At 48.0% G+C, this 27,581-nt stretch overlaps 1 protein-coding gene across 3 annotated transcripts; it reads left to right on the top strand.

The window, feature by feature from the left end:
• Window positions 1–1,592: 1,592 nt before the first annotated feature.
• LOC144943292 (uncharacterized) lies at window positions 1,593–26,292 on the top strand. Of its 3 annotated transcripts, none has more exons than XM_078870662.1 (12): window positions 1,593–1,966; window positions 3,577–3,755; window positions 5,258–5,346; window positions 6,551–6,742; window positions 10,811–10,929; window positions 11,372–11,523; window positions 15,323–15,395; window positions 16,274–16,385; window positions 19,463–19,584; window positions 21,146–21,221; window positions 24,959–25,074; window positions 26,164–26,292. In XM_078870662.1, exons 1-12 carry the CDS (start codon window positions 1,832–1,834, stop codon window positions 26,290–26,292), a joined length of 1,494 nt encoding a protein of 497 aa, XP_078726788.1. In that variant the 5' UTR covers window positions 1,593–1,831. The 3 variants fall into 3 exon arrangements, with proteins under 3 accessions (XP_078726788.1, XP_078726787.1, XP_078726789.1); XM_078870661.1 differs by having other exon boundaries at window positions 19,463–19,587; XM_078870663.1 differs by lacking the exon at window positions 6,551–6,742 and having other exon boundaries at window positions 19,463–19,587.
• The last annotated feature ends 1,289 nt before the right edge of the window (window positions 26,293–27,581 follow it).

Genomic DNA, 27,581 nt, shown 5'->3' with positions numbered 1-27,581 from the left:
TCCTGGCACAGGATGTGTGTGCTGTATGATGGACTTCTTTCGCACCGTACGTAGCCAACCGTGCTCATCGGAGGTGCGGCAGCATCTCCACCAGAATCATCAACCCGCACTGACAGGACGTGGCAAAGTTTCGTCGATAAACGTTCATCGCCAACAGGGGCTGACAATCATCAATGTGTCTTTATTATTCCAGAGGGCCCACCGTACATCAAATATTATTTGTCTACATCATACGATACTTCTACATTGTGGTCATCAATTTTAAAACGACAGTCAATCGACGAAGTATAAATCAAATGAATGAAATGACACAGCTCATCAATATAATACAGATGTTTTTTAAACAATGATCACGTATGCCAAGATCCCTCTTGTCAGATCATTTCTTTCTCCACGTGGCGAGCATGATGAGTTGAATCTTCTGAACGATTGCCATACCCTCCGGATTTTAAGACGCACTCATTTCCCTTTGTAATTTAGAGAAAAAAGTTCAGGGTGCGTCATATAAGTCGGTAGGTGCGTGTAACCAGTTTTGTACAACTCTAGGAAGATCTATTTTGTTTTAAACAGGGAAACACAACTCAAGAATCCTGGGATAAATCACATTTGCAAGAGTGACCTGGAGGTCACCATAATGACATAATGCAACATCAAATTATACAAGATGGAAATGAAAACTAATTTTCACATGACACGGTTTTGTGTGTGCAAGTCTTAATTTCCAGAACGTCTTGTAATGTAGAGAATATGGTATTTCCCCAATATATTGCGGATATTTCCAACAGCAGTAGTCGTGCGGTGTATGTAGCATAATATTTCAGAGACAACACACAAATGCATTCATTACACGCTTGTCTGAGCAATTCAATAGCAAAGATGAATTGCTCTGTGTGCACACTTGGCTGTGATGGGTAGCGCGTAGAGGATGCTATTGTTGCGAGCCTTTACTATCGCTGTAGATTTTGCCAAAGATAATGTTTGTTGTTCTTGTTCTAAATGTGGAATGTTATTTATACGTTTTCGGCAGGAGAGCCTACGAACTAACCCCGTGGTGATGTTACCATCACTCTCGCAAACGAGACCCATATCGGTCCTCGTGTGTTTTGTGCTGTCCCTAAATCTTGAAATCGTGCAATGGTCAGTACAAAAATAATGTCCGAACCGGTTTACTGTGCGTCTAATTTAACTTTGATTTTACACTGATGTTTGTGCGATATTTTTTTATTTGTCGTGTGGTAGTTGTTTATGTTTTTACTATTTTTTTTTTGCTTTTTGGCATTGTTGTGAGACCCAAGTGATGCTTGCAAATGGGACCTATCTTGGTCTCGTGAGTTCTCACCTGGTAAAACTCAACTCAGCCTTCAACAATCCCCCACACTGACCAGCGTGGTGAAGTATGGTCAAACGACCACCACACGGCTTTGCTCTCCAACACACCGCTATTGCTGTACTGATAACGCGTTAATTGGCACGTTCTGTTTACGTGACAAACCCACAGTGTCGGGTGGTGGCAGGTTTCACGACACATTCATATTAATGCGATCTACCCCCTCCCCTCCCTCCCACCAAAACAACCTACATTGTGGGTACATCGCCTTTGGACCACACCGTGTGCTCGTTTGAGCAAAAGTGCGCCACTTGTGAGTCGAGCGTTGTTCGTGCGAGGCGGTGAACGAGACGCGTCGCGTGGGCTCCCCACACACACACAGAGTCGCCGTGGCAACACGGATCGAGACGCTCACGGGAGGTGGTGGTGGTTGTGGTTGTTGTTGGTGGTGGTTGTTGGTGGTTGGTGGTGGTGGTGTGCCCGCTGCCCTGTGCCTAGGGAGAGATGACGACCCATGAGCAGCAGCAGCAGCTGCAGGGTGGCGTAGACGAGACGCTGCTCAACATCGTGGCGCTCTTCTCCTCGCTGCCTGCCAAGCGGCAGGGAGACGCCCTCACGCGCCTCTACCTCACCTGCCAGGTGAGGTAGAGGCCCTAGGGGTGTCTGTGTGTGTGTGTCTGTGTGTATGTATGTCTGTGTGTGTATGTCTGTGTGTGTGTCTGTGTATGTCTGTGTATGTGTGTGTCTGTGTATGTGTGTGTCTGTGTATGTGTGTGTCTGTGCTCGCTAACAGCACTTGCCCCTACAGTCTGTTAAGGCTATACGGGGGATCTTTGTTTTATCTTTGTGTGTGTGTGTCTGTGTGTGTGTCTGCGTGTCTGTGTGTGTGTGTATGTCTGTGTGTTTGTGTGTCGACTCAGCCTCAAATGAGTACCTGGTGCGGTGTGTAAACATCGCCACTGGGGAGACAAAGGCGGTCGGGCGTGGTGCTGGCCACCCACCCCCTCGTGTGCCGTGCCGGCCTTCATAGGTGCTCGCTAACAGCACTTGCCCCTACAGTCTGTTATGGCTATATGGGTGATCTTTATGTTTATATCTGTGTCTGTGTGTGAATGTATATCTGTATGTATGTGTGTATGTATATCTGTATGTGTGTATGTATATCTGTATGTATGTGTGTATGTCTATATGTATGTATGTATATCTGTCTGTGTGTGTATCTGTATGTACTGTATGTGTATGTATGTATATCTGTATGTATGTATATCTGTCTGTGTGTATGTATGTGTGTATGTATATCTGTTTGTGTGTATATCTGTATGTAATGTGTGTGTGTATGTATATCTCTGTATGTATGTGCATGTATGTCTGTATGTAAATCTGTATGTGTGTGTATGTATATCTGTATGTATGTGTGTGTATGTATATCTGTCTGTGTGTATGTATATCTGTATGTATGTGTGTGTATGTATATCTGTATGTATGTGTATGTATATCTGTATGTATGTGTGTATGTATATCTAACAGCACTTGCCCCTACAGTGTGTAGTAGGGGGGACTGTTGTTTTTGTGTTGCACAGTAATAGGGGGCCACAGGTGGTGCATCGGCCAGCAGTCATCTCAGTCAGTCGACCCATGGCACTTGCTGGGTCTGCCCCCTGACCTGCCAGCGGGCGTCCGACACTCCACGTGGCCTTAAAGTGGTGCACCTAGCCTGGCACAAGCGCCGTGGTGACGTCACCGCCACTTAGTGGCGAGCGGCGGTCGTTGTTTGTTGAACTTCTTTCGCACCGTAACGTTGTCCACCACGCGCTAATCGGAGGTGTGGGGGAAGGACAACAAACTAAACACACAAAAAGCAGTTCTACATAAATTAGTGTGTACGTGTACAGTGGCGAGATGTTGACTACCTCGCCTGGTATACAGGAGGTCGTGGGTTCGATTCCGACCCTGACGCCTGTGTATGTTAAACTTATAAGCGAAGCAAGCAAAAGCCCAGAGCCCCATGTAGCTCAAGAGGGCCCCGAGATAATCAATTGACGCAACTAAGGGGTGTACGAACAAATCATCTCGAATTCAAATCCTAATAAACACAACTACGTGGATTAGCGAACGACTGTCACCCCTATCGCACAACCACTGCTCCATACACCTTCACTCTATCATCCTACCATCATTATTACATCGTCGCCGTCATCATCACGATCATATCCAGTGATGCGGAGGCCACGCGTCTTTGCCCCACACAGCCGCAGCAGCTGCGGGAGGCGTTCGCTTCGCTCCGACTGCTGCTCCTGGTCGACCCCGTCCGCTTGCTGCCCGCCGAGTTGGCCGAACGGGTCCTGGCGCTGCTCGGACCCTCCGATCTGTGCCACGTGGCCCTCTGCAGCCGCGTGTGGAGAGAGCGGGCCAACAGCGACGTTCTCTGGTGGGTTCTACACTCCCTCCCTATCCTTCCCAGGTAAAGAGCGAGACTTTTAGATGCAGCCAGGTCCACAACTCCAGATGTCTTGGGTCAACCAGGCAAAGCTCAAAGTGAATGTGTTCCCCATGTCCAAGCGGTCAAACGAGTATCCATGGCCAATGGATGTTCATGAGGTACAAATACTGGGACACATCACAGGCATACGAATACAGATCTGTATCTCAAAACAACCGGAAGAGGGGGAATACTTACATGTAAATGCATTGTCTTGAAGTGGTCCGTTATTATGCAACTGACAAAAAAAACTAGAATTTTAAGGACCCAGGGACATTTACAGATTATCCAGGAGAGTATCTACCTCCAAAAAGGGACAAATTCTGGGAAGGCTCCGACAGGTGGAAACCAGCCCTGTAGTGGACAATCCACTGTTTGTGAAGCAACCTACTTTCCCCAAATACTTTATATTTTCCACTAAGTTGTGCAGTTTCGCCAAATGGTACTGATATTTTTGGACCAATTTGATTCCATTTGTGCTGTCTGTTAGAGAAACGCCCACGGAAGCAGTTGTCATAGAACTACCTCTGAGAAACCTTCAAGTGACTTTTTGTCCACACAGGGAGAGGATTTACCACAAAGCCGGCTGCAGGATACGTTTGTTGCTCAGCAGTCAAACACAATTGTTGAATTCTCACAGCTGAAATGAAATGAAACGCCAAATTTAAGGCAATTCGTTTTTCTGCAGTAATTGGTTACTAGGCTGAGACCATAAACTTGCTCCACTTAAAAGTCAGTTTAATCAATGTCAAGTGACACTCCTATTCGAACCCAAATCGAGAATAGGGCCACTACACACTCAACTTAAATCATTTTCTGGCCGATTGGAGGGGCCATATAAGCTGTGTCGAGTGTGTGCCCATTTGCTCGGCGATCTCGCCCAACCCTGCTGTTAATCTATGTTGTACATTTACATCCTGCCCGTGTTAATTCTATATAATATATGTTTGATCTTGACTTAAAGCTTTCGTGACTGCATGAATACATATTCTATGGGTCTTTTGGTAAAGCCACGTAGATAGAAAAATAATAATAAAAATATCACGACGTTTCGATCGCAACACAAACAATCTCACCTGAAGACGATTGCTTGTGTTGCGATCGAAACGTCGTGATATTTTTATTATTTTTCTATCTACGTGGCTTTACCAAAAGACCCATAGAATAAATAGATGTTTGGGTTGGGTTGGGATGCTCCATCTTACCGTGCATCTCGAATGCGATGGGCATCCAATGTGATGCTGCAGGGCAGGATGGATGAATTATTAACACCTACTGTGCCGTCTACCTACGGCTGAATCAGGTGGAATGCACTCGATCTCATCATATCTCGGTAGCTAAACAGGATTCATTCTGGACAGTCGTTGGATGGATTTCCACCAGCAGAATTCGGTGTTGTAGGGTACTTCCGCACTCCCACGTCCGTGTTACTACTGTGCTGCTCCACACAGGAAGAGGCTGTGTGCGGCACGGGGATGGCTCCACCTTGGCACGGATCAACTCCTCGTTGAGACCCAACGCTCCCACTGCTCAGCTACAGGTGCACACAGACACATCCAGAGCCTCCATGAGCCCACGGAATAAAAACGGTTTCAACTTTTTTTATTTTACTATCCGTAATGGTCCGCAACAGTGAGTAATCACACGCTTGCGATTTTATGGGCAGCGTGGGGCAGCAATATATTGTTGCACCGTGATTCTATGTCCCCGTGCCAACGTTCCCTGCTTTAACCAACCGGCACAAACCAGCGTGGTTAAAGTATGACCCACATGGTCAGGGGAGACCCTCATCCAGCAGTGGATTGACAAAGGGCTGTATGTGTACATGCACATTGCTTTTGCGTTGAACAGGGCCGTATCTTGAAATAGCATCTGGTCAGCAATCCTCGCCTAGTCCGAAAGGCACATTGGCTGATGAACTAAAGTATTTTTTTTATTTTGACGTGCAGAGATAAATGCAAATCTAGATTCGAGCTTTCGTGACTGCAAGGATTCATACTCTCAGGTTTTTTCGGTAAAGTCACGTAGGTAAAAAATAAGAGAAATTTATTTTCATGTATTATTATTTTATTTCTATTATTTTTTTACCTACGTGACTTTACCAAAAACACCTAAGAAAATGTAAATCTGTTTAATGAATCTTAAAATGATAAACATATGATGCATTTATGTTGAACTTCTTTCGCACCGTACGTAGCCAACCATGCTTATCGGAGGTGCGGGGAAAGGACAACGATGGGCGTATTGACAAACCCACAGAGGGCAGTCACAATGACACAATAACACTGTAAACACTGACGATTAATGATGCATGACAATGGTTGTGGTCAGGGTTTAATTTCCCACCCAGTCATTTGGCGACTCCAATAGGCTACTTAACTGGTAGTCACAACCACATTGAGAGGTATATATACTGTCTGTGGTTCGCCAGATGTAAATTATGTTATGGGTCACTGAACCGCACAAAGCTGGTTGAAATTAATCCCTGGTTGCGGTGGTGACATTATTCCAGAAGACATGATGATGGACTTAAATGAAACAATTGTTTTACATGCAGAGAAAATGTATCTTAAAATTGTGAACGGATGATGAACAGATGATGATAATAATCAGACGATGATCAGCCGTAGCGAGTAGTATACTCGACGTGGTGCGCAAGGGTGCAGAAATCATTTCCGAGTCGCCGACTCCGGACAGACGCGGTTGAATTGAATCCCTGGTTGTGGTGGTGGTGATGACTGCAGCCCGCACCAGCCCCACGTACACAGACCACAGCATTCGCGACACGGGGAGAAACTCGCTCGTGCCCACGTGCCACTGGAAGCGCGTGCACGCGCGCGCCGCTCACCTGAGCGCCAACTGGGCGAGCGGGCGGTACGCGGTGGAGCGCGCACTCCGAGGGCACGGCGATCGCGTCACGTGCCTCGACTGCGACGGTGAGATGGTCGCTGCTGCCCGCGAAACCCTTGAACTCGTCTCAAAATCGCCGCTGCCTGCAGTCCCCCGACTAGGCAGTCACTCGCAATACGCACCTCATTCTGGCACATGTCTGCCTGCCTCGCCTGGTATACAGGAGGCCGTCGGTTCGATCCCAACCTTGACGCCTGCTGTATATTTGGAGTTTGCATGTTCTCCCTGTGGTCACGTGAGTTTTCTCCGGGTCCTCCGGGTTTTCCCCTCACCTTTAGAAACATGCGTTTAGAGAATTTGGCTGAAGTAAATGTCCACATGATAAGCCACTTGGTTGAGCTATCATTTGTGGACAGTTGCTTCTGAAAAATAACTAAATAGCGTTATCTGGTCAAATACAATATTTTTTAGCTTGTAGATATATTTTAGTTTCATTTCACCGGGTGGCTACGCACGCGGCCTGTAATCCAGCACTGTGGAGGCAGCGAGGGTTGGCGGATCACACACATTTTTTGAAATTCACATCCCGTGGGCGTCGATGAGGCTCGCGAGGAAAAGGCAGCACAGCAAATGTGGACCTCACCTGTAAAACCTGTATGGGATAGAGTGTTGTCTGGGTTCCCCGTTTTTCACCTACATATAAACACTCATTAATTGACCTTCATATATAACAGTGGAGGACCACAAAAGCTTGGGTAATCATTGGCACCAGCTGACCACAGCATGGCTGCCTTCCAGCTTTTCTGTGGTTCCTCCTCGTGCCTCTGAGTCATGCTGTCTCTTCGAGAGCAAGCTGATACTGTTTGTGTTATAAGTGAATGTTATTATAGTGTGCATAGAGATGATTATTTTAGAAATAATTCCAGGAGGTCATCTTCCGAGGGGGGCTTTCTCTGACACAGGGCGATGCACATGCCGAATGGTGAATTTTTTTTAAAGTCATGGCATGATGCCTACTTATCAATTAAATATAATGAAAACAAGTTGATAAACTCTTCAGCAAAGCGTCATCACGATGAACGGAAATAGCAACGTCACAACCCTAACGGCCCCATAATGAAATTCAAATGGCACGCCATCTGTCGGCACAAGCACAGATCAAATTCCTGGCGGAAAAATCCGTGAAAAGTGAAGAGGGAGACGACATGCGTGCAAGCATGATTGATTGCGTTGTGCGTAAGGTTGACACTTATCCTGGTTTCCACAGGATCATCCCCTTTTTGAGTGTAGCTGTCCTGGGAAATGTCTACGTTTTCCCAGGTCATTAAAATTCCTGGTGTTTATCAGTTGTGTAATAATACACTGCTCATGACAATACCATTGATATGTAATTCTTCCCTCTTCCACAATTGTTAGACATCATTCTTTTGCCCATGATATGTCGTTGTTTTTAGGGGGTGGGGGGGGGTTTGTACATGAAGGGGAGGCAACCCGAGCTGTGGTGATGCTCATTTGTCCAGGGCGCATGCGGGAATAGGTGCGATGCAGCTGCTAAATTCAGGCATTGCAAGCGTGAGTTGTGAGAGTGAGCGGGCGTTGAGGCGTCAGCCTGAGTCCCGAGGTTAATCGGCAAACGGACCAGATAACAGAAATCACGGTGCACTAAGAGCACCGCGTGCATAACTATATCAGAACGGTACCCGATTCCGGTGCTGCGACGTTTGCACAGAGGGGTAGTTAACGTGGGCTTAAGGACAAATAGGTTCAATACCGGGACTGTATGAATCTATGTATGTAAATCAAACATCACAATAAATATCATGGTACAGTTACCCATGTGACCAGAGTTTGAGTCTCGGTCATGGCTAAGATCGGTGATATTAGAGCTAGTTTTGGCTTCCACTCCCGACGTCAGTCCTGACCACCGGCCATCACGATCAATGTTGCCATCGTCACTTATAGCGGCATGTCCTGCCCAACGCCACGTGGACACGCTTGGCTACGTACGGGGCAAAAGAAGTTCAACATGCATACTTTAATTAACAGTTTTAATAATGTCATTAACCGGCGTATGTTCTCGAAACAAAACGAAACACATCCGAAGACAAGCACACATTAGGTCGTATCATAAAATCCATGCACACATCATTTTTCTTCCTTGTTTTTTTTCTCCCTTTTGTAAAATGGTCCCACAACGATTTTTCTTTGGGGTACACTTTGTGAACTTGCAGTGAGGGTCGCTGGGGCTGTCATCTCTGCAGCGGGAGGAGGAGTGCAGTTTCCACTCGGCAGAGGCTGTTATTTCGGTTCCACACAAATTAATAAAACATAAAGGGAGAGAGAGAGAGAATGACGATGGGAGTTTGTCAGCTGCTAGCCTGGGGTGCGAGTGCATATTGAGCGAGGTCTCTGCAAATAGAGTGGAGCCGGTTCGCTAGCTCAGCGGTAGAGCGAGCAGCTCACAATCAGAAGGTTGCGAGCTAATATAGTGCATGTTGGGGATTGGGGGACTCTTAGTTCATATAAAATGTGAGGAAGTCAAGTGGTTATTCTCTGGATAAGCTCCCCCCCCCCCAGCCATAGGAATGTGAAATTTCCCCCACTGACTCAGGGCTGTAAATGGGAGATGAGCAGTCCCTCAATGCTCATTGGAGCAGGAATTGACTCTGAGTTGACTTTGCAAATAAAACATGTATGAGGCTAATTATAGAAATGGAAACATTATTATTTATTATTATTATTGTATGCATGATAAATTGAACATTTCATTTGCTCACCAGGGATTTATAAATGTCTTGAGATGCAGTCGCATTAGCCACTATGCCAATCCAAATCGCATTTTATTATTGGCTGCAGGTCTGAGCTTCGGAAATACAAAATGTGTGCATTCGTAAGCGATTATAACTGCACTCTCCACACTTAATTTCTCACCAGATATTTTCGTGGTCGCGCTTATAGATTGGGGGGAGGCACGTAACTCGTAGCCACAGCCATAACGAGAGATATACTGGATGTTGTGTACCGTGCGCACACACATTTCCCAGCTGGCCAACCCAGACTATACAGACAGTGCCCGGGTTATGGACGGGTTAGGTTCCCAAGAACGATCCGTTACCCGAATTTTCCGTATGTCGGAAACCGAACAATTGTCCTCCAAAAATCAAGATGAATTCCATTTACCTTCATCCTAGTGAAGCTAGAGTGAGGCGTAATGCTCCACGGTATTCATCCTCAACCTCGCCGCGCTGCACGTCTTGCGCTTGCATAGCTAACGCAAACATTTCCACGCATTCATTTTTTTTTACATGATTTATGGGAGCTTTTTCGTAAGGACGTATTTCCGTAAATCGGGTCTTCCGAGACCCAGGGACTGTTTGTAATGTGATCCGATTAATGTCTCGCAATGGCCAACACCAGTGGCAATTGATATCTGACTGTGACCTGGCTTTGCCCGAGGTCAACTCAGCCTAAAATAATAAACTCATGCAGTTTGGTATAACAAAAAAACACACGGATATCTAAGTGACGGGAGCGATGGACAAAACCACTCACACATGCGCCATCGGCTGCCTTAATACACTAGGTGTCCTACTAAGAGCACTTTCTTGAATATTAAGTGTATCTAAAATTAAATGTACGCCAAGACTCATCAGTAATTTTATTCGAAAAAAAAAATGTGCATGACATGTGACGGCTGTCTAAATATATTTTTCGCGGGCGGGCTGGATGGGGGGTGGAAGGGGGGTAGTGGGGGGCAATCGCCCATTCCCCCCTTCCCCTGTGCGCCTTTGGTTATGATGACGACGATGATGATGCCGACCACGGTATTTGCTATGTATATATGTATGTGTTTTGAACTTCTTTCGCACCTTACATAGCCAACCATGATAATCGGGGAAGGACAACAAACTAAACACCAACAGCAGTTCTAAAGCAATGAGTTTCAAATCTAGATGATTTAAAAGTGCGCCTCCAATTATTACGACGACAACGATGATGACGATGATGATGACGACGATGATGGCGACGATGATGACGACGACGATGATGACGACGATTATGACGACGACGATGATGATGATGACGATGATGATGACGATGACGACGATGATGACGATGACGACGAGGGTACCTGGTGGCCCGCCGCTCCGCAGGCGAGTGGCTGGTGAGCGGCAGCGTGGACGGCACGGCGCGCGTGTGGCGCGTGGCCACCTCGGAGTGTGCGCACGTGCTCGCCCGGCACACGGACGCCGTCAACGCCGTGCGGGTCAGGGTAAGCGCTGCTGCGCCCTCGGTCAAATACACACGAGGCGTGCATTTGCATCGTCTGTGGTCTGGTGTCATCTGTGCCATCCACTCCCACCCACCCTACCCACCCACCGCTTCCTCCCATTAGCTCAGATAAATAAGATTTGACGGTACTCTCTGCGCTAATAAGAACAGTGGGAACATAGAGGTGCGTGGCCACGTGGTTCGGAGGTCGCCAGAGCGTTGAGCTGGCGCGCCTGAAAAAAATTCTCTTCGAATCCGGGTTGCCCTACCAGACACGATGTTGTCCCACCGTTTGTTGCTTTCGGAGATTCTTTTTATTTTCCAGTTGTAAGGAAGGTGACTGCTTCTCGGTGGCGGTGGGATCCTCGATCACACGGCAGGCGTGCGTCCCCAACGCCCCCCGGCGTGGCACGTACGGTGACGCGTGCGTGTCACGTGTGCAGGCCGGGGTGGTGCTCACGGGCTGCTCCGACTCCCTCATCCGCGTCTTCAGTGCAGCCACGGGCGAGTGCACGCGCGCCCTCATGGGCCACTCGGCCGCCGTCGATCACCTCTGCTACGACGGAGCGAGACTTCTGAGCGCGAGTGCGGACAGGTGAAGCACGCGCACCAGTAAACTAAAACCATGTTTTTTATTTTAGCATCTATGGTCCACTGAGCCATGTGGCTCTTTTTCAGAAGCGACCTGGCCACAAATTATAGCTCAACGAAGTGGCTTATCACGCGGAAATGTATAGTAGCAGTCAAATACTCTAAACGCATGTTTCTGAATGTGCAGAGAAAATACCGGAGGACCCGGAGAAAATCCACGCGACCACGGGCAGAACATGCCAAGTCCAAATATATACAGGCATCCGGGTGGGGTCGAACCCACAACCTCCTGTATACCGGGAAGGGTAGTTAACATCTCATCACTACTGATAGCCTGATCAATATCATCATCAGCAGTAACAGCAGTAGCCTTGTTCAATCCACTTCTGGATGAAGGCCTCGCCAAGTCGCCGCCATCTCTCACAATCCTCCGATGTAATAATCCAGCCAGCACCTGCCCACGAACTGATTTAGTCGCTCCGTCTCCCCCGGTGGACGTATACGGGTTCCGCTATTCACTTGCTGCCCCTCCGTCATGATCCTTGACCGTCAGATTCGTTTCTTCCGGCCCCGTGTCCTGCCCAAGCCCGCCTTACTTTGCTTACGTTTGAATGATGGCATACACCTACCTGCGTACGTTCTCAATTTCAAATGTTTCTTCTCAAGCATGCATTTTTCGGTGTTTCTTACTCGCTTATATGTCTCTTCTATGTCTCTCTGTCCATCCGTCTGTTCCATCTCATATTCACAACAACTCCAAAACTATCGGTAACCCAGTTGCTATGAAACTTACCACACAGGACAGGCAAAACTATTGGCCATATCTCTGTAGGCTTTTGGGAAAGACTGCAAAACAAACACAATCTATTGGAAAGGACGTTCAAAATAATCATCATTCCTGAGATGCCACTGCAATTACACACTAAATAGACCCAAATTATATGTTCCAAAGTAAAATGGCCTAAAAGGGCATTTCACTCTCACGAGCGTTGTTCACAGCTCCCCGATGTGTTTTCGGGATCGTACCGCGTGTCATTCGAGATTGTGTCCAACGTTTCGCTCCACATTTTGGCAGCCTCCTCAGTGCGTGGAGCGAACAGCACGGTGTACAACACGACACCGCAACGGAGAGCCACACGGCGTAACCGCACTTTACAAAAAAACAAAACACCATGTTTTCTTTTAGCAAAAAACAGACAATGTGCCACGTGTTTATTAATAGATGCATCCTAAAATAGGTGCAATACAAAAAGTCTGAAGCGTGGCGTGAGTACATCGCAGCATGAAGATACTGAAACTCACTCGCCTGGCAAATCTCCTGCCCTGCCGCTCAGGGACTCCGATAGACTCGGCAGACGAGTGCAATTGCGCTTGAACATCAAAGTTTTAGCTGTCAAAGTCCGAAAAGAAACATTCGCCTTTGATGCACGTGGCAAGGTTGGCTTAAAAGGGAACGCAACGCTTATTTGCAAAGCACCGTGCCGGCACTGCCGATGGCCTGATGTTGCGTTTCCACGGCTGTTGGAAAACAAATCCCGGGCCGGGCCGAGCCACTCTCGGTACAGCTCGGTGGGTCAAAACTGCCTGCTACGATGACGAAAGGACATTCCGTGAAACTTCGCCAAATGCAGTTAGCTTCGCAACGTTCGTTCGAGTCGTGGTTCATTCAGCGCGTGCGTAAATCGCCGAGCCATGCGATAGCGTCCCCGTCGGCTACGTGAAATCACCGTAGACCTCCGCTGAACCGAATCAGTGGACAGTCATCATCATCATCGACGACGACGATGCGCGACAATGTTTTTTGTACAGTGCCACAGCGGCAGTGTGGGTTGTCACGAAGACCCCAAGGGTGGAGGTCCGCCTCGCAGAGAACTCCTCGCCCTGTGTCCGGAACCTGCCCAAGCAGGGCCCACTGACGGCATGGCCGGGTGAAGGCAGGTGGGCAGACTGTGGGATCCACGATAACGGGACGGGTTTATCTGGTGAACAAAGAGGCACCAGCAATGTATGTGCGTACGTATGTTTAATTTCTTTCGCACCAAACGTAGTCAACCACGCTCATCGGAGGTGCGGGGGAAGGACAACAAACTAAACACAAAAAGCAGATCTAAAGAAATTTGTTTTCAATCTAGATGATTTAAAAGTGCACAGCTCCAGTGGCTTCTTAATATCAGAAGGAAGAGCATTCCAGACGGCCGCAGAACCGCATCTTAAAGCATGCTTGGCGGTGACCGCCTTTGTTTTTTTTGACGAGAAAAGGATGGGCAGTTTAGATGACATCTTGATCTTAAGGAGAGATTCCTTGACCATGAATGTTCAGGAAGTCTCTCTGAGTCTAAAACAATTATTGAACGATGAATGTTGTAAGGGTGGGCACTAGGGTGTCAGTGGGATATTTTCGTGCATAAGAGGGACAGTATTTCCGATTGCGGAGGTCCTCGGAGGAGACGTGAAAGTGCCTGCAAAGCTCCGCGCTGAGAGAGGAGGACGGGGAACCTTGGGTCGGAGCGAGTGAAGATGCGGCCGCTGGCAAGGTGGTGCGGCAGAGTGGTGTCAGAGGAGACCGGGGAGAATGGACGGACGCTGTGATGGGGGGGGGGACGTTTCTAACATCGCAAAGTTGTAGAGAGTTCGTAGTAATAGGGGTTTTTTGTATAAAGGTGTCAGTTTTGTTGCCAGGTAAAAGGGTAAAAACCTATTACTATATCTTGCTACTGGCAAAGGAGGTTCCATAATGTAATTGTAGAGAGTTATCGTTGTCGATGATCTAGAGTTAAAAGTGTATCCATTCCTTCAGATGTTATCTTGCCGGTAGGCTGAGGCTGGGAACGCTACGGCACTGATTCCTCCGTTAATATTTAATAAGAATTACTGAAGGAAGCTTTGTTTCCACGCGAGAGTAGAAATTGCAAATCAACCTCGACAACAACAAAAGGTTTTAGCCATTCGCTGTATTAAGGCTTCGGTTAATGATGGGATAAAAAAAGACAAATATCCTGGTGTAGCCTACACAGACTATTGGGGCAAGTGCTGTTAGCACCCACCTATGTATAGGCTGGCACGGCACATGAGTGCGTGGTGCGGTCAGGACCGTGCATGCCCAGCCACCTTTGTCTCCCCAGTGTCGATGTTTACAAACACTGGGTACTAATGTAAGGCTGTGTCGCTCTGGATGATGCCCAGGGTCGGCTCAGATGTTAAAATGTCACCACTTGATGTGAGCCAGGTTCATAATGTTGCGTGCAACTTCTGCACCGCTGTTCACTTAACCAATGAGTTTGGTGATCGCTACAAAGGGGGGTCTTTGTATTTTTCCTTCAAATAATTGTCAGCCAAAATTAATCCACTGCTGGATGAATGCCTCCCCAAAGCCACCACGGCCCTGGGAATCGACAATACATCTCGCTCGATAACCATTAGTGATGACACACGTACATTAATGATGGTACACAAATACAAAGATGCCCAGTATAGGCTTAACAGACTGTCGGGGCAAGGGCTGTTCACGAGCACCTATGAAGGCCAGCACGACACACGAGGAGGTGGGTGGCCAGCACCACGCCTTTGTCTTTCTAGTGGAGATGTTTACACACCGCACCAGGTATTCATTTGAGGCTGAGTCGAGCTAGGGGAAGCCCAGGACCGGTTCAGATAATCGTCACTGGTGTTGACAATGAGCGGGAATCGAACTCGGGTCCCCAGGTTTCGTAGCGCAGCACGCTCACTGTTACACTACTGCTCCCCTACTAACAAAAAATGCCCACACACACAGAGCGTGCATGTGTGTGCACGTGTGCGTGTAGGACCGTGCGCGTGTGGGCGGTCAAAGGCGGCAGGTGCTTGCACATTCTGCGTGGGCATGAAGACGAGATACAGGTGGGGGCCATCTCATACCATCCCATACTGGCCTCGAAAGCCAATAGGCCAACACCACTCCGGTTCAGATAATCGTCACCGGTGTTGGCCGTGAGTGGGAATCGAACTTGGGTCCCCGCTTTCGTAGCGCAGCGCGCTAACCGCGACACAACCGCTCCACACACACTCACTTTCACATGCACACATATGTGCGTGCGCGCACACACACAAACACTCACTCGCAGCACGAGGCTGACTCATTACATCTCGCGGAGGATCGCTCCGCTGAACAAAATAGTTCCGTGGTTCAGTTTGCAAGTGCGAGGTCGTGTTTTAAGTCAATGTAAAAAAAAAAATGATGGAACCTGCTTTGTAAGTGCGGGTGTTCGTAAGTGTGGGTGCTCGTAAGTCGAGGACTGCCTGTTGAGTCATTTGTATGAAAACTAAAATTATAAAACATTTCTGGCACATTGCATTCTGGGTAACCCTGTTGCAATGAGGTCAACACGACCATAACAATCGTTTGATGAAAATTAGATGTAAATTGTATCTTAATGCTCCATGTAGGCTAATGGAGTGAGCAAAAATATGCAAGCAAGACAAACAACAAACAATACAGACGAGTAGATAAACACCGAAATAGCTTCTCGCGTCGAATCGTGGCCCTGCATTGCACAAATGTATCTGGCAGTGAGTCAATTAGTTGCCGACTTAAAATTCAGAAAGAGACTCAACCTGATACCATTGGCCATAGAAAATGATTGAGCGTAGTGTCATCGCGGGTCACGCTTCCAATGCAATAGCATACGTGAAAACAATACGAGAAAGGTCAAATGTGTGGGAGGACGCTGCTTGGGCTGAACAACTCTGAGCTTCGCCCACTGCCCCGTCACTTGCAGGCCCTTCATCAGTGTGGACTCCTGGCCCTCAGCGCCTCCTGGGACTGCAGCCTGCGACTGTGGGACACGGAGCGTGGAGTGTGCCAGGCCATCCTCAGGGGTCACTCCGAAGGTATGCTGGAATGTGTGTACCTGCTAGGCTCGCCGCGATACGTGTGTATGTTGGACTTTTTTTGCACCGTACGCAGCCAACCGTGCTAATCGGAGGTGCCGGGGAAGGACAATAATACATCCACGACTACGATACGTCGTTTGATATGGTTTCCACGGTAATCGAAACGCCCATTTTTTCTGAATATAATTTTTAATCGTTGCTTATCCTATACAATTTATTATCTTATTGACAAAATATTATTGAAATAACACACTCAACAATTTAAGTTCTCGATAAATAGCTAATGTCCATCATTAAAGCCGTGCTTTGCAACATTTTCCGGAGGAAGTGAAGGCATGTCGGTTTATATGACTCAAGTCATTTTCGTAATCCGTGTAATGATGTATTTACATCTTGCGTAAGCCAGCCAGAATGTTATGAGGCTGGGTGACCACCATGCACGCCAGGTTGGCATGCTCTGCCGCGGGACTTTTGCAATGTAACATCAACAGAGGGCCTTGCAGCAAAATCCATTGTTGTACTGTAATTCAATGTTCCCGTATACATGGACGTATTGGTGGTACAACGGTGCAGCATAACACACCGGTCCTCATAAAACAGTATAAATATAAATTTGAATCAGCACATCTGTTTATCAGTCTTTAATTGACCCTGTCGACAAGTTTGACGCGATTCAAAGGTTTATTCAGTCTACTGTGACTTGCCAAAAAACGGGTCATTATTGGCCGTTGATTTGGGTCCTTTGAATGGAGGAACCGTTCGACCAAGTTTAAGGCACGAAGAATCAAATCTGCCTTTGGAACACGGAGCCAGCCAATCGTCATCAGGCTGGGTGCTACTATACGGCAACAGACTGTGAAGCTTCTTCGTGTTCAGCCGCTCATGTAAAGATTTGTCTTCCGGCTGCTTCGACATCACGAGAACTGATTTTGACTCGCACCACCACACCTCAAGATGCTCTGACCGGGGTTGCAAATCGCGGGAAAATAAATGATTGAGTGCGAAAATTTAGTTTAAAAAAATATCTATACCGTGAACCACCGGTGTGCCGCCAATATGATCATACGAATATCCACGTTCCCCAGCTCGCCCTGACCAGCACTATGAAGTATGGTTGTATTAATCACCACGACCCATACGGCGCGGGGAGGCCCTCATCCAGCAGTGGATAGACCCACACACATTGTGTTGTAGCTGATTTAAATCGCCAGAGAATACCCCAACAAGAACAACAACATTCCGGGTTTTATAATACCTCTGAGCTCAATTACAATTCGGCTCACCAACTGCGCATTTCAAATTCAATCCCCAGGGTAGCAGTTCTTGGCCGAATGTGATCACATCTAACCCAGGTGTTAAAAAGCATTGACGTCATCTTGCACGGCACCGAGCCAGAAACCCCTCCGTTGAGCCTGATAATGTGAGTCGGAGAAAATTGCCACTTGAAAAAATGCTAAAGAAATGAATAAATAACAGCAGGGCGATGTTAAATATTAAACATTGGGCTTCGGTACCAAGACCACTCTGTATATGACTCCAGTGAGACATTGTCAATAGGATCCACATGAGTTCCTTTTTCCAAAGCTGTCATAACAGAATTAAATAGGGTGGCCACTGCTGCAGATGACACATCTCACGTCGTGTGCAGTGTATATGTCATGGCTATATTGGGAAAGTGGTGGCGCAGTGGTTCACGCATTGTGCTTTGAACCTGCTATCCCGAGTTCAATTCCTGGCCATGGCGAACATCAGTGGCGAGTGATAGTTTAACCCTTCCTGAGCACCCTCTTCAACCCACATGGTGAAATATGGTCAACACACCCCCTTGATTGACACAGCATGATGAGGCATCAATGTTGTGGCTGTATTTATCATGAATTGCACCTTGTCTGCTCAGATACCATGATATATCATGAGTAGGCTAGTGCCAAAAAATGAAATACGGTAGAAGCCCTCTTATCGACGGTAACTGGTTTAACGAAACTGTTCGTTAAGTGATTTGGTCGTTAAGCGAGTTGATGTTTCAACTTCAAAGTGCTGCAGACACTAAATGTAAACAATGCCCCAATGCTCACGAATGAACGTTGCTGATTGGCCGAGGCCTGATCAGACCACTTTGGAGCTCGCCGATTGGCCGAAATTGGCGGTCGCATGCTCATCTTAAGCCCGTCGTTAACAGGGGAACGGTCGGTAAGCGAACACATTGTGTTCTAGGGAGGCCCGTCGTTAAGAGAGTAGTCGTTAACAGGCGGCGGTCGTTATGAGGGGTTCTATTGTTGTCGGAAAATTAATGAATTGGGTAAAACCACGAAACAACATCGCCCCCTGCTCTCAAACTAAACTCGTCTGTGAAGCGTAGCGCCTCCGTGATGGCCTTGCGCTATGGGGATGGCGCAAATACCAAATGTAGTGAAATATTACGAACAATCATTTAAATAAATAACCCACAACAGGGTTTCGTCTTCATCGAGAGCAAAACTGCACCCTGTAGGTAGGCTCTAACAGGGCCGTATTCTCATTCATGGCTCAGCTATGGCTTGGCTCAGTCCTGAGCCGCCCGGTTGCTTTCAGAGATGCGTGAGCGAGCGGCTGCTCAGCCACGGCTCCGCTCACTCTCAGCTCATGGAAATCCTGAGCCTGGCTGGGGACCATGCTCAGAGCCGGCTCAAAGTTGAGCGTGGCTTCGTTGAGCCGGCTCGCTTGAGCCAGGGCCAACACGCCTGAGACATGCAGGGACTGGGAATAGGGGCTAAACAGCATCGAAACGTCGTGAGTTTTTTGGTTTTAATTTTTTTTTTGTATATTATTTTTTTTGTTTTTTCTATCTACGTGACTTTACCGAAAGAACAATTGAATATGAATTCCTGCAGTCACGAAAGTTTTAAGTAAAAATTATAAAAACATCCATAATAAAAAGCAATTTTTTTGGCTGCGTCGGGCGGTGGCAGGTTTAAGGACATATGACTATTTACGCAATCTAACCCAAAAAAACCCTTTGTTACGGATAACATTGGTCGGGAAAGCCTCCGTGTTGAACATTATCAAAAGAATGCGGCTTCTGCGCCTGTCCGCAGCGGTGTACTGCTGCCAGTTCGACGTGGCGCGCGTGGTGAGCGGCGGGGGCGATGGCCTCGTCGTGGTGTGGAGCACCGTGAGTGGGGAGCGCCTGGCCACGTGCACGGGCCACACGGAGGAGGTGGTGAGCGGCGGCGTCGGTGTGGCACCGATGAGCTCATGTCTCTGATCCAAAACTGACGTGTGTGGCTATCCGCACTCTCCATCCAGTCCCCTCTCCCCACCGCCCGCTGTGAAAACAGACGCTGCACCTTCTTGGTTCTTTCGGAAAAGTCACGTAGAAGGAAAATAATAAAATAATAAAAATAAAACATAATAAAATAATTCTCACGACGTTTTGGCCACAACGCAAGCAGCCGTCTTTAGGTGGAGAACAGGTCTGTCGAGAAGGCAGAGTCTGCCTTCTCGAGGTGGAGAACAGGTCTGTCGAGAAGGCAGAGTCTGCCTTCTCGACAGACCTGTTCTCCACCTGAAGACCTGTTCTCCACCTGAAGACCTGTTCTCCACCTGAAGACCTGTTCTCCACCTGAAGACCTGTTCTCCACCTGAAGACCTGTTCTCCACCTGAAGACCTGTTCTCCACCTGAAGACCTGTTCTCCACCTGAAGACCTGTTCTCCACCTGAAGACGGCTGCTTGCGTTGTGGCCAAAACGTCGTGAGAATTATTTTATTATGTTTTTTTTCCCTTCTACGTGACTTTACCGAAAGAACCAAGAATATGAATCCCTGCAGTCACAAAAGCTTTAAATCGAGACGCTGCACCGTGCAGCGTAGATGTCCTTGTGCGGCCTCTCCCTGTCCCCATATTTTCTGACCTTTTGCTCCAGTTTTTTTCTGTTCTTTTCCCATCCCTTTCATCTCATTTCCCATTCTTTCTCTTCTCTCTTCCTTCTCCCTTCCCCTTTGCCCATTCATAACATCCTTGACTCTGACTTTTCCTTCCCGCGGTGTGTGCCATGGATGCAAAGCTGTTTGTTCATGAAGCAGACTTGTATTGATTCACACACACACATACACCCTGCTCTGGCGATTTGATTAACAGTTCAGTTCTATTTGGAAACGCGGCTGAGTAACACTCAGCCATAGGCCGCTCTGCAAGAGAGACCTGTGGAGTATCATATCACTGCAGCTGTAAGCTCACGCCACTGCTGGAAGAAGGGTCTCCACTAGAGGGAGCTCTAGAGGGCCTCTTCTATACCCTATTGCGACCTACTCTTCCACATTCATTTCCATATATTCGGCATAAATCATAACATCATTTGTTCTACAGCAAACAAATTGATGCATATGTATGGCGAGTGCAAGGATTGAGCCCGATCTATTGTTGGGTGCCTGGTAGGCATGTAATGGGTACGTTTTGGGTTAATCAAGTGTGAACACGAACACACTTAGGTACGTGTAACGCGAGCATGAAAATATTTTATTTATCGACTGCATCGTTACATGCCTAGCAGCCGATTGGCAGGCGGCGTGTGGTGGGGTAAATTGTGGGCACTCCCACCTCTTACAAGTGTTTGCAGGGCTGAGCCTTTGCCTTTACAGTAACATTGGGTGGAATAAATGAGGACATTACCATTTCAAAGGACCGCTCGTTTGGTGGCCAGGCATGCAAAATTCACGGTCGTGCTTCTGGACTTTAATCAGAATTTCAAAGTCACGTGTGCCTCTTGGTTTTTCACAGTACTGCATCGCCTACAATGAAAATGTCATCTGTTCCGGATCTGCCGACAGTTCCGTCCGGGTGTGGAATTTTCAAGGTCTGTACCTGCACACACGGCAACAAAAGCCGCCCATATCGCCACTCTGCGTTAACACTTCATCCATTTGCAAAACGACGCTATGATGATGATGATGGTGGTGATAACGATGCGTTAACCACAACAACAACATCTGTTTGCATTCGAAAGAAAAAAAGTCACCCGGCTGCTTTATTTCACATCATACGCCTCTGGATGAAAAGGGCCAAACAAATTAACGCGTGTCAGTCAAACCTCATCAGACGAGCCTTCATCACGAAGACGGTCAAACGGAAAAGGCCGAGGGGCCTCCCTGCCGTGACCTTTTTGCGTTTTGTTCATTTGGCCGCGTCGCTGCCTCGTTGTGATCAGCAGCCGCTACGACTGTAGGGGTTGCAGGTCGACATCAAACAGGCGCCACGGTGAAGGCGACATACACTAAAGTGTCGGCGGCGCAGCGTCTCATCCTTGCGCTTCCAACGCGGCACGGAGGAGATGGCGGGCGTCGTGCAGCGAGCAGTCGTCCGTGATTCATCCCTCTCACGATTCAATGAACTGTCACAATTATAGGCGTGTAAGAATTTAACGTTAATTTTTATTTAAAGCTTTCGTGACTACAGGGATTCATATTTTTGGTTCTTTCGGTAAAGTCACGTAGAAGGGAAATAATAAAATAATAAAAATAAAAAAGATACAAATTTCTCACGACGTTTATTATTTTATTATTTCACTTCTACGTGACTTTACCGAAAGAACCAAGAATATAAAAATAAAAAAGTGAATGGTGCAGCCCTGCATTGTCTGGCTCACGACGCTGCTGGCAGAAGGGCCTCCACTAGAGGGAGCTCCAGAGATGACCTCCTTGTAGTCTAGAGGGCACTTTGGCCTACTCTCCCACACTGGCCAGATGTATTTGAAGAGGTGGGAGTGTATTGTAAGAGGTTGGAGCACACACACTTTTAAGTCTAGGCATGTACGATTACATTCTACTATAGAATCACTCACTCCATTGCACTTGAGCCACATATGCTGCTGTGCCAATCACAGTTTGCTCACTGAGCCTCGTACCAGTGGTCAGCTGTATAAGGCAACAACAACAATTAATTTGTGTTTTACACGAGCTACTTCATGCATCGAGCTGCTTAAAACATTTTGAGTGGAGCGGTGGCATTGTGGTTATGCGTCCTGCGTTATAAAATCGGTGATCTGAGTTTGACACCCGGCCAAAGGCGAACATCAGTGATATGGTCCTGGGCCTCCTTTTTACTCACTGATCAACGCAGTGAAGTATGGGTCAACAACCCCCATAATCATCATGACATGGAGAGGCTTTCATTCAAAAGTGGATTGACGATGGGTCTGTACATTATTATTATTATTATTCCATGAGAACACCGCTATTCCACTGCAAATCTCAGTGCTTATTTGGAGAAACGGAATACAGGGAGCGACGGAATTAAACTCATTTATGAAGAAATAAAATGCCAACGGACCTCAAGAGCAGTCTTTCTGGCAGACATCGCTAGGCGGTGTGCTGAATTAATTATGCTTCTTCAATACTCTTTGGTTCTTTCGGTAAAGTCACGTATAAAGAGAAAATAATACATTAAATACTAGCTTACGACGTTTCGATTGCAACACAAGCAATCATCATCAGGTATAAATGAAATTGAAACACAAATCTAGTATACTTAGAAATGTAATGTAATACACTAGAGAGTCGGATAACATAACAGTCAACACCCTACCTGGTTGATTACGTTCTTCCTGAGAATGCTAAATTTGAGAGAGAGATAAAACACAGAACCAGAGACATATAGACAGACATATAAGTAGGGACAGATATCACAGAGATACATAGAGAGAGACACATACATAGGCACACAGAGAAACTTCTTCAATAACCAATGTGGATGGAGAGCACGGGAGGTGCTGGGCGTAGGGCCTCAGGTAGTGCGAGGGGCACCCAGAGTACTTAAAAATTATAATCTAAAATGCACATCTTCTAAAACACAAATCTTATTAGCATAACGAGTCACTTCATTTCTATCATCATTTTTTGGTCTCCATCTCCACTATCAGTTTGTCTTCTGTCACCTCAACAGGATTTGGGTTTTTGTTTTAATGGGGGTAGCGCCGCCACCGGGGGAGTTATTTTTTCAGGTGGAGCCACTGAGAACACGGACGTGCTGGGATTTGCCCGCGCGAGACTCGATAGCGTGTGGCATCACCACCTTGTTGCCTGCAGCAAATCCACGGACGCATTTCCAACGCTCGCCGCCACCGTTCGCCACTTAAGTAGTGGTGACAACACCACAGCGTCTCCCCCAGGCTTTGAGGCCACGTGAAATGTCGAAGGCCGGCTGGCAGGAGGCCACGCGGCAGACCCAGGTGTTTTTGAGTTAGCTCAGAGGTCGTCGGCAATCCGCGGCTCCAGCGCCGCGAGCGGCTCTTTAAGGACTTCTTGGTGACGTTATTTATGCACGACCACCGTCTGGTATTCATATTCTTTGCGTCTCTTGAAATATTTCGTTTTTTTTATATTTCGGTTGCCGACCCCTGGGTTAACTGAATGAGATAGTTGGCAGACACGTAACGTGTATACTCGGCGTGCCAAAGTTACGATAACCACGTCTGGAAACATGAAGAAATATGCCAGGTAGATGTCAACTCTGGCTATTTCGAGGGTATTTTTTTTTATAGCAGAAGGTGGCCATACCCATTGGGAACCCCACTGACAGGAGGCAGTCATGTGAGTCGGGCACGTCAGAGCACCGAGCTGGCACCGCTGGGTTCCTGGGTCTAAATCCTGGCAGCCGCCTACAACGAAACGAGGCTCTCACGTGGGGTGAGCTGACAGTGTCAGCATGGTCAGCGATGAATTATAAAAAAAAGTATCCGTCATGTTATACGTGATGTTGGACTTAATTTCGGCTGGGTCCAGCTATGAGAATTGAAAATGTTGGCTTCACTGGCACGTGACGATAAAGAGGGATTAAGAGGTCAATGAAAGTGACTTCAGAAGGAGCCTTCTTATCTCATACACCAGAGTTGTGCTCCAACACAGGGTGGTGCACTGCTCGCCGTGAGAGTTCATAACAGAAACACAGTACATTTGTTTCATAGCATGACACCAATGAGACAAATTGAATAGGGAGCCACTGGCTGATATTGCCGCTGCTGCTATTATTATTATTATACTGGTAGGAACCTCCTGGTTACACCAGCCCACAGGGGATTATTGTGTCCGTCGTGCAGGGAGGGGCTGGGTGGGGAGGGAGGGGCTGGGTGGGAAGGGGAGGGTGGGGTGGGGAGGGGCTGGGTGGGGAGGGGAGGGGCTGGGTGGGGGTGGAGAGGGTGGGGAGGGGCTGGGTGGGTGGGGAGGGTGGGGCTGGGTGGGGGGTGGGAGGGGTGGGGCTGGGTGGGGAGGGTGGGGCTGGTCACGCCGTGGTGCCCTTATAAAACTCAACGTTTAACCTACTCACGCCGGCTTGTGCCCGCCCTCACAGTCGGGCATATTTGCGGAATACACCATGCCGCCGTTGACCCTGGCCATTGACCGAGCAACCCAACGTTCCTACCAGCTCCCTCCACAGGAATGTGTTTATTCTGGTATTATTTTTGTTGCTGCTGCTGTTAGCATATCTGGTGTCGCCGCTGCTGTCGGTATCGCTGGCGGCGTTACTGCCGCTGTCTGGTATTGCTGGTGCTGACGACCGCGAGCGTGACAACTGGGCGCGTGACGCGTCTGCGCGCAGGGCGCTGCCTCTTCACTCTGCGCGAGCACGTGGGGGTGGTGCTGTGCCTGCACCTCCTCCGCGACCGGCTCGTCAGCGGCGGCAACCGCAAGAAGATCGTCGTTTGGGACGTGAAGGTGAGAACCGTGTGACACGATCCGAGCGGTCGCGCGTTCGCCGCTTGCTGCAAGAGGTTCGCGCTCAGCGGCCGCCTGGGTTGGTACTGCGCGTGCGTATTAACTGTCAAATACTATGCGATGTCTGCTTCATAGTGGACATTAAAAAATTGTTGTTGCACTTCAACAAGAGTCTGATACAAAGCGCTGGTTTACCGAACGAAGGGCGGAACATGAATGCCGCAAACAGCAGCGCGCGTTCGATGCGACGTGTTCGATGCGACGCGGCCGAGTGAAGGGGGGGACATGGTGGACGTTAAAGATCCCACGAGATTCCACGGCTGGGCCGTTCGTGCAGGGCGTTATGGGTCACGACGTTGGTCGTGACATTTTGATACATTACTCGCAAATTACTTCATTGGCAGGAAAAACAATAGTAGATTCATCCTGACAGACCAGTGCTGCGTACAACCTGCGTACAACCTGTGCCAGACTGGGACAGCTGCCACTCGGGGTCCCCTCGGCTACTCTGCACAGGGTGATTGGAATGGTTGAGACGGGATGTGCCGTCAGGCGTTTTTAATTGCCGAGGCATGTTAAAGAGAAACACCTGTAAATGCACGCCCTGATCATCATCATCATTATGATTGCATGGTAATGCCCATGTCTCCAGTAGTGTCGCAATCATGAATACTTTTATTATAATAATTTCCTAATTTACATTCATAAAGTGCCCTGAAACAATCTTTCTCAGGGCCCTATCGAGTGTGCAGGCGGTGCAACTGCTCTGGCTGGAGGGGTCAGGCCACAGGGCTACGAAGAGGGGCTAATGGACACGGGGACCCCATCGCTTTCCTCGCACTAACACCCATAACAACACCCGTACAACCAGGCGACACCACACTGCATTCCCACCCCTCTCGTTCGAGGCGATATTTCATGGGTGCCCACAGTGAGCGCTTTTGCGGATGAACTGAGGATCTTTGCATTTGAGCCAGACACGGTGGTAAGCGCCCCGTTCACCAGCGCTTGAGAGGCGAGGCTTGGTGGATCGCGCACGTTGGCGAAACCTGAATCATCACCGTACGTACCGCTTGTCTCGGTTCACAGAATGGCCGCCTGCTGAACGTGGTGCACAGGAACCCGTCGCTGCTCCACCGCATGTGGGTGAGCGAAACCGCCGTGGTGATAGCCTCCCCAGAAGCGCCGGGCACGCTCACCCTCCTCACCTACTGGTGAGCGTCTCGTCAGAGCCGAGTCGAAAGGGAGGCGGCCGGTCCAGCCTCGAGCACCCACGCCCACGAGCGCCGTGACAAACCGATGGTGCGGCTATCGAGCACGCGGACGTTGCAACCGTGCCAGGGTCTGCCAGGCCTGGAGGAGTCCCGGCGCCGGGTTACGAAGATCAAAATTGGACGCAGCACCACATTGCATTTCATTCCTTGCACCAGGGCCCGTGCCAAGCACGCTACGCCCACCGGACTTAACCGTTCCCCTGCAGAGACACGGAGCGGTAGGCAAGTGGTCACCGATACGGAGGAGGAGAGTGTGTGTGTCTTGCTTCACAAAAGCCAGCAACTTGTCTGCCAGCATTCTGACCTCATATTCGTAGCTTATGTCATTCAACCCAGAAGCCCCAACACTGTTTTTGGTTGTACTGCATTTGAAATTATTGTTAAACGGACAACTTATTAACTGCTGCTGAAACCATTATCAAAGTGCCTTTAATGCACGTTTTATTTTTGTTTTTTTGCGATGAATAAAATCAATAAGGATATAATCTTGTAAAATGTTTACATTACATTCCACTGAATATGTTTGTGAAACATGTAATTGACTGATGAGCAACCGCAACGGTCACTGGATATGATGAATTCAATATACGGCTCAAGAACTGCAATGATGTAAATCAAGCTTTTAACCATTCTCACATAAATGATACACCCTTGTTTACATTGACATACATTATACAACCCTGTTTACATCTACAATCCATACATTGATTTCAGACACAGGACGCTGCCACAGCGGCGTGATGGGTCAGGACACCGTAGTGTACTTGCAATCCAGAGGACGCCTGTTCAATTCCATCTTCTGTTGCAGCCGTTCAAATATGGACAAGATTCTTGATTTCCTCCGACATCGTCCACCCAGCAGTATAAACGGGTTTACGCCACAGCAGGTCGCGTGCGGTGGGGTAAAGTGTGGGTACGTCCACCTATTCCTACACGTGTGGTCAGCGTGGAAGAGTAGGCCAAATACCCTCCAGAGTTCGCTCTGGTGGAGGTCCTTCTACCGGCAGTGGGTTGAGCAAGGAATTGCAGGGCCGCACCTTTACCTTTTTTATGCACACACGATTAACATTTGAGCAAAATTCATTAAATACGAACATTGGCAACCGCAATGATGAATTATTACTTTTTTATATCCAACAATTAGATCCGACGGTGCGTCACGTGCACAGTTTTCGCCTCCTAAACGGCAGCTGCACGAGGGATTCGTTTTTCGTGGGATATTTTCCAGACACC

This window comes from Lampetra fluviatilis, chromosome 30, assembly GCF_964198595.1.
Source record: "Lampetra fluviatilis chromosome 30, kcLamFluv1.1, whole genome shotgun sequence".
Classification (NCBI taxonomy): Eukaryota; Metazoa; Chordata; class Hyperoartia; order Petromyzontiformes; family Petromyzontidae; genus Lampetra; species Lampetra fluviatilis.
The sequence above is the reverse complement of the archived record's forward strand: the minus strand, read 5'-3'. Positions and strand labels throughout refer to the sequence as shown.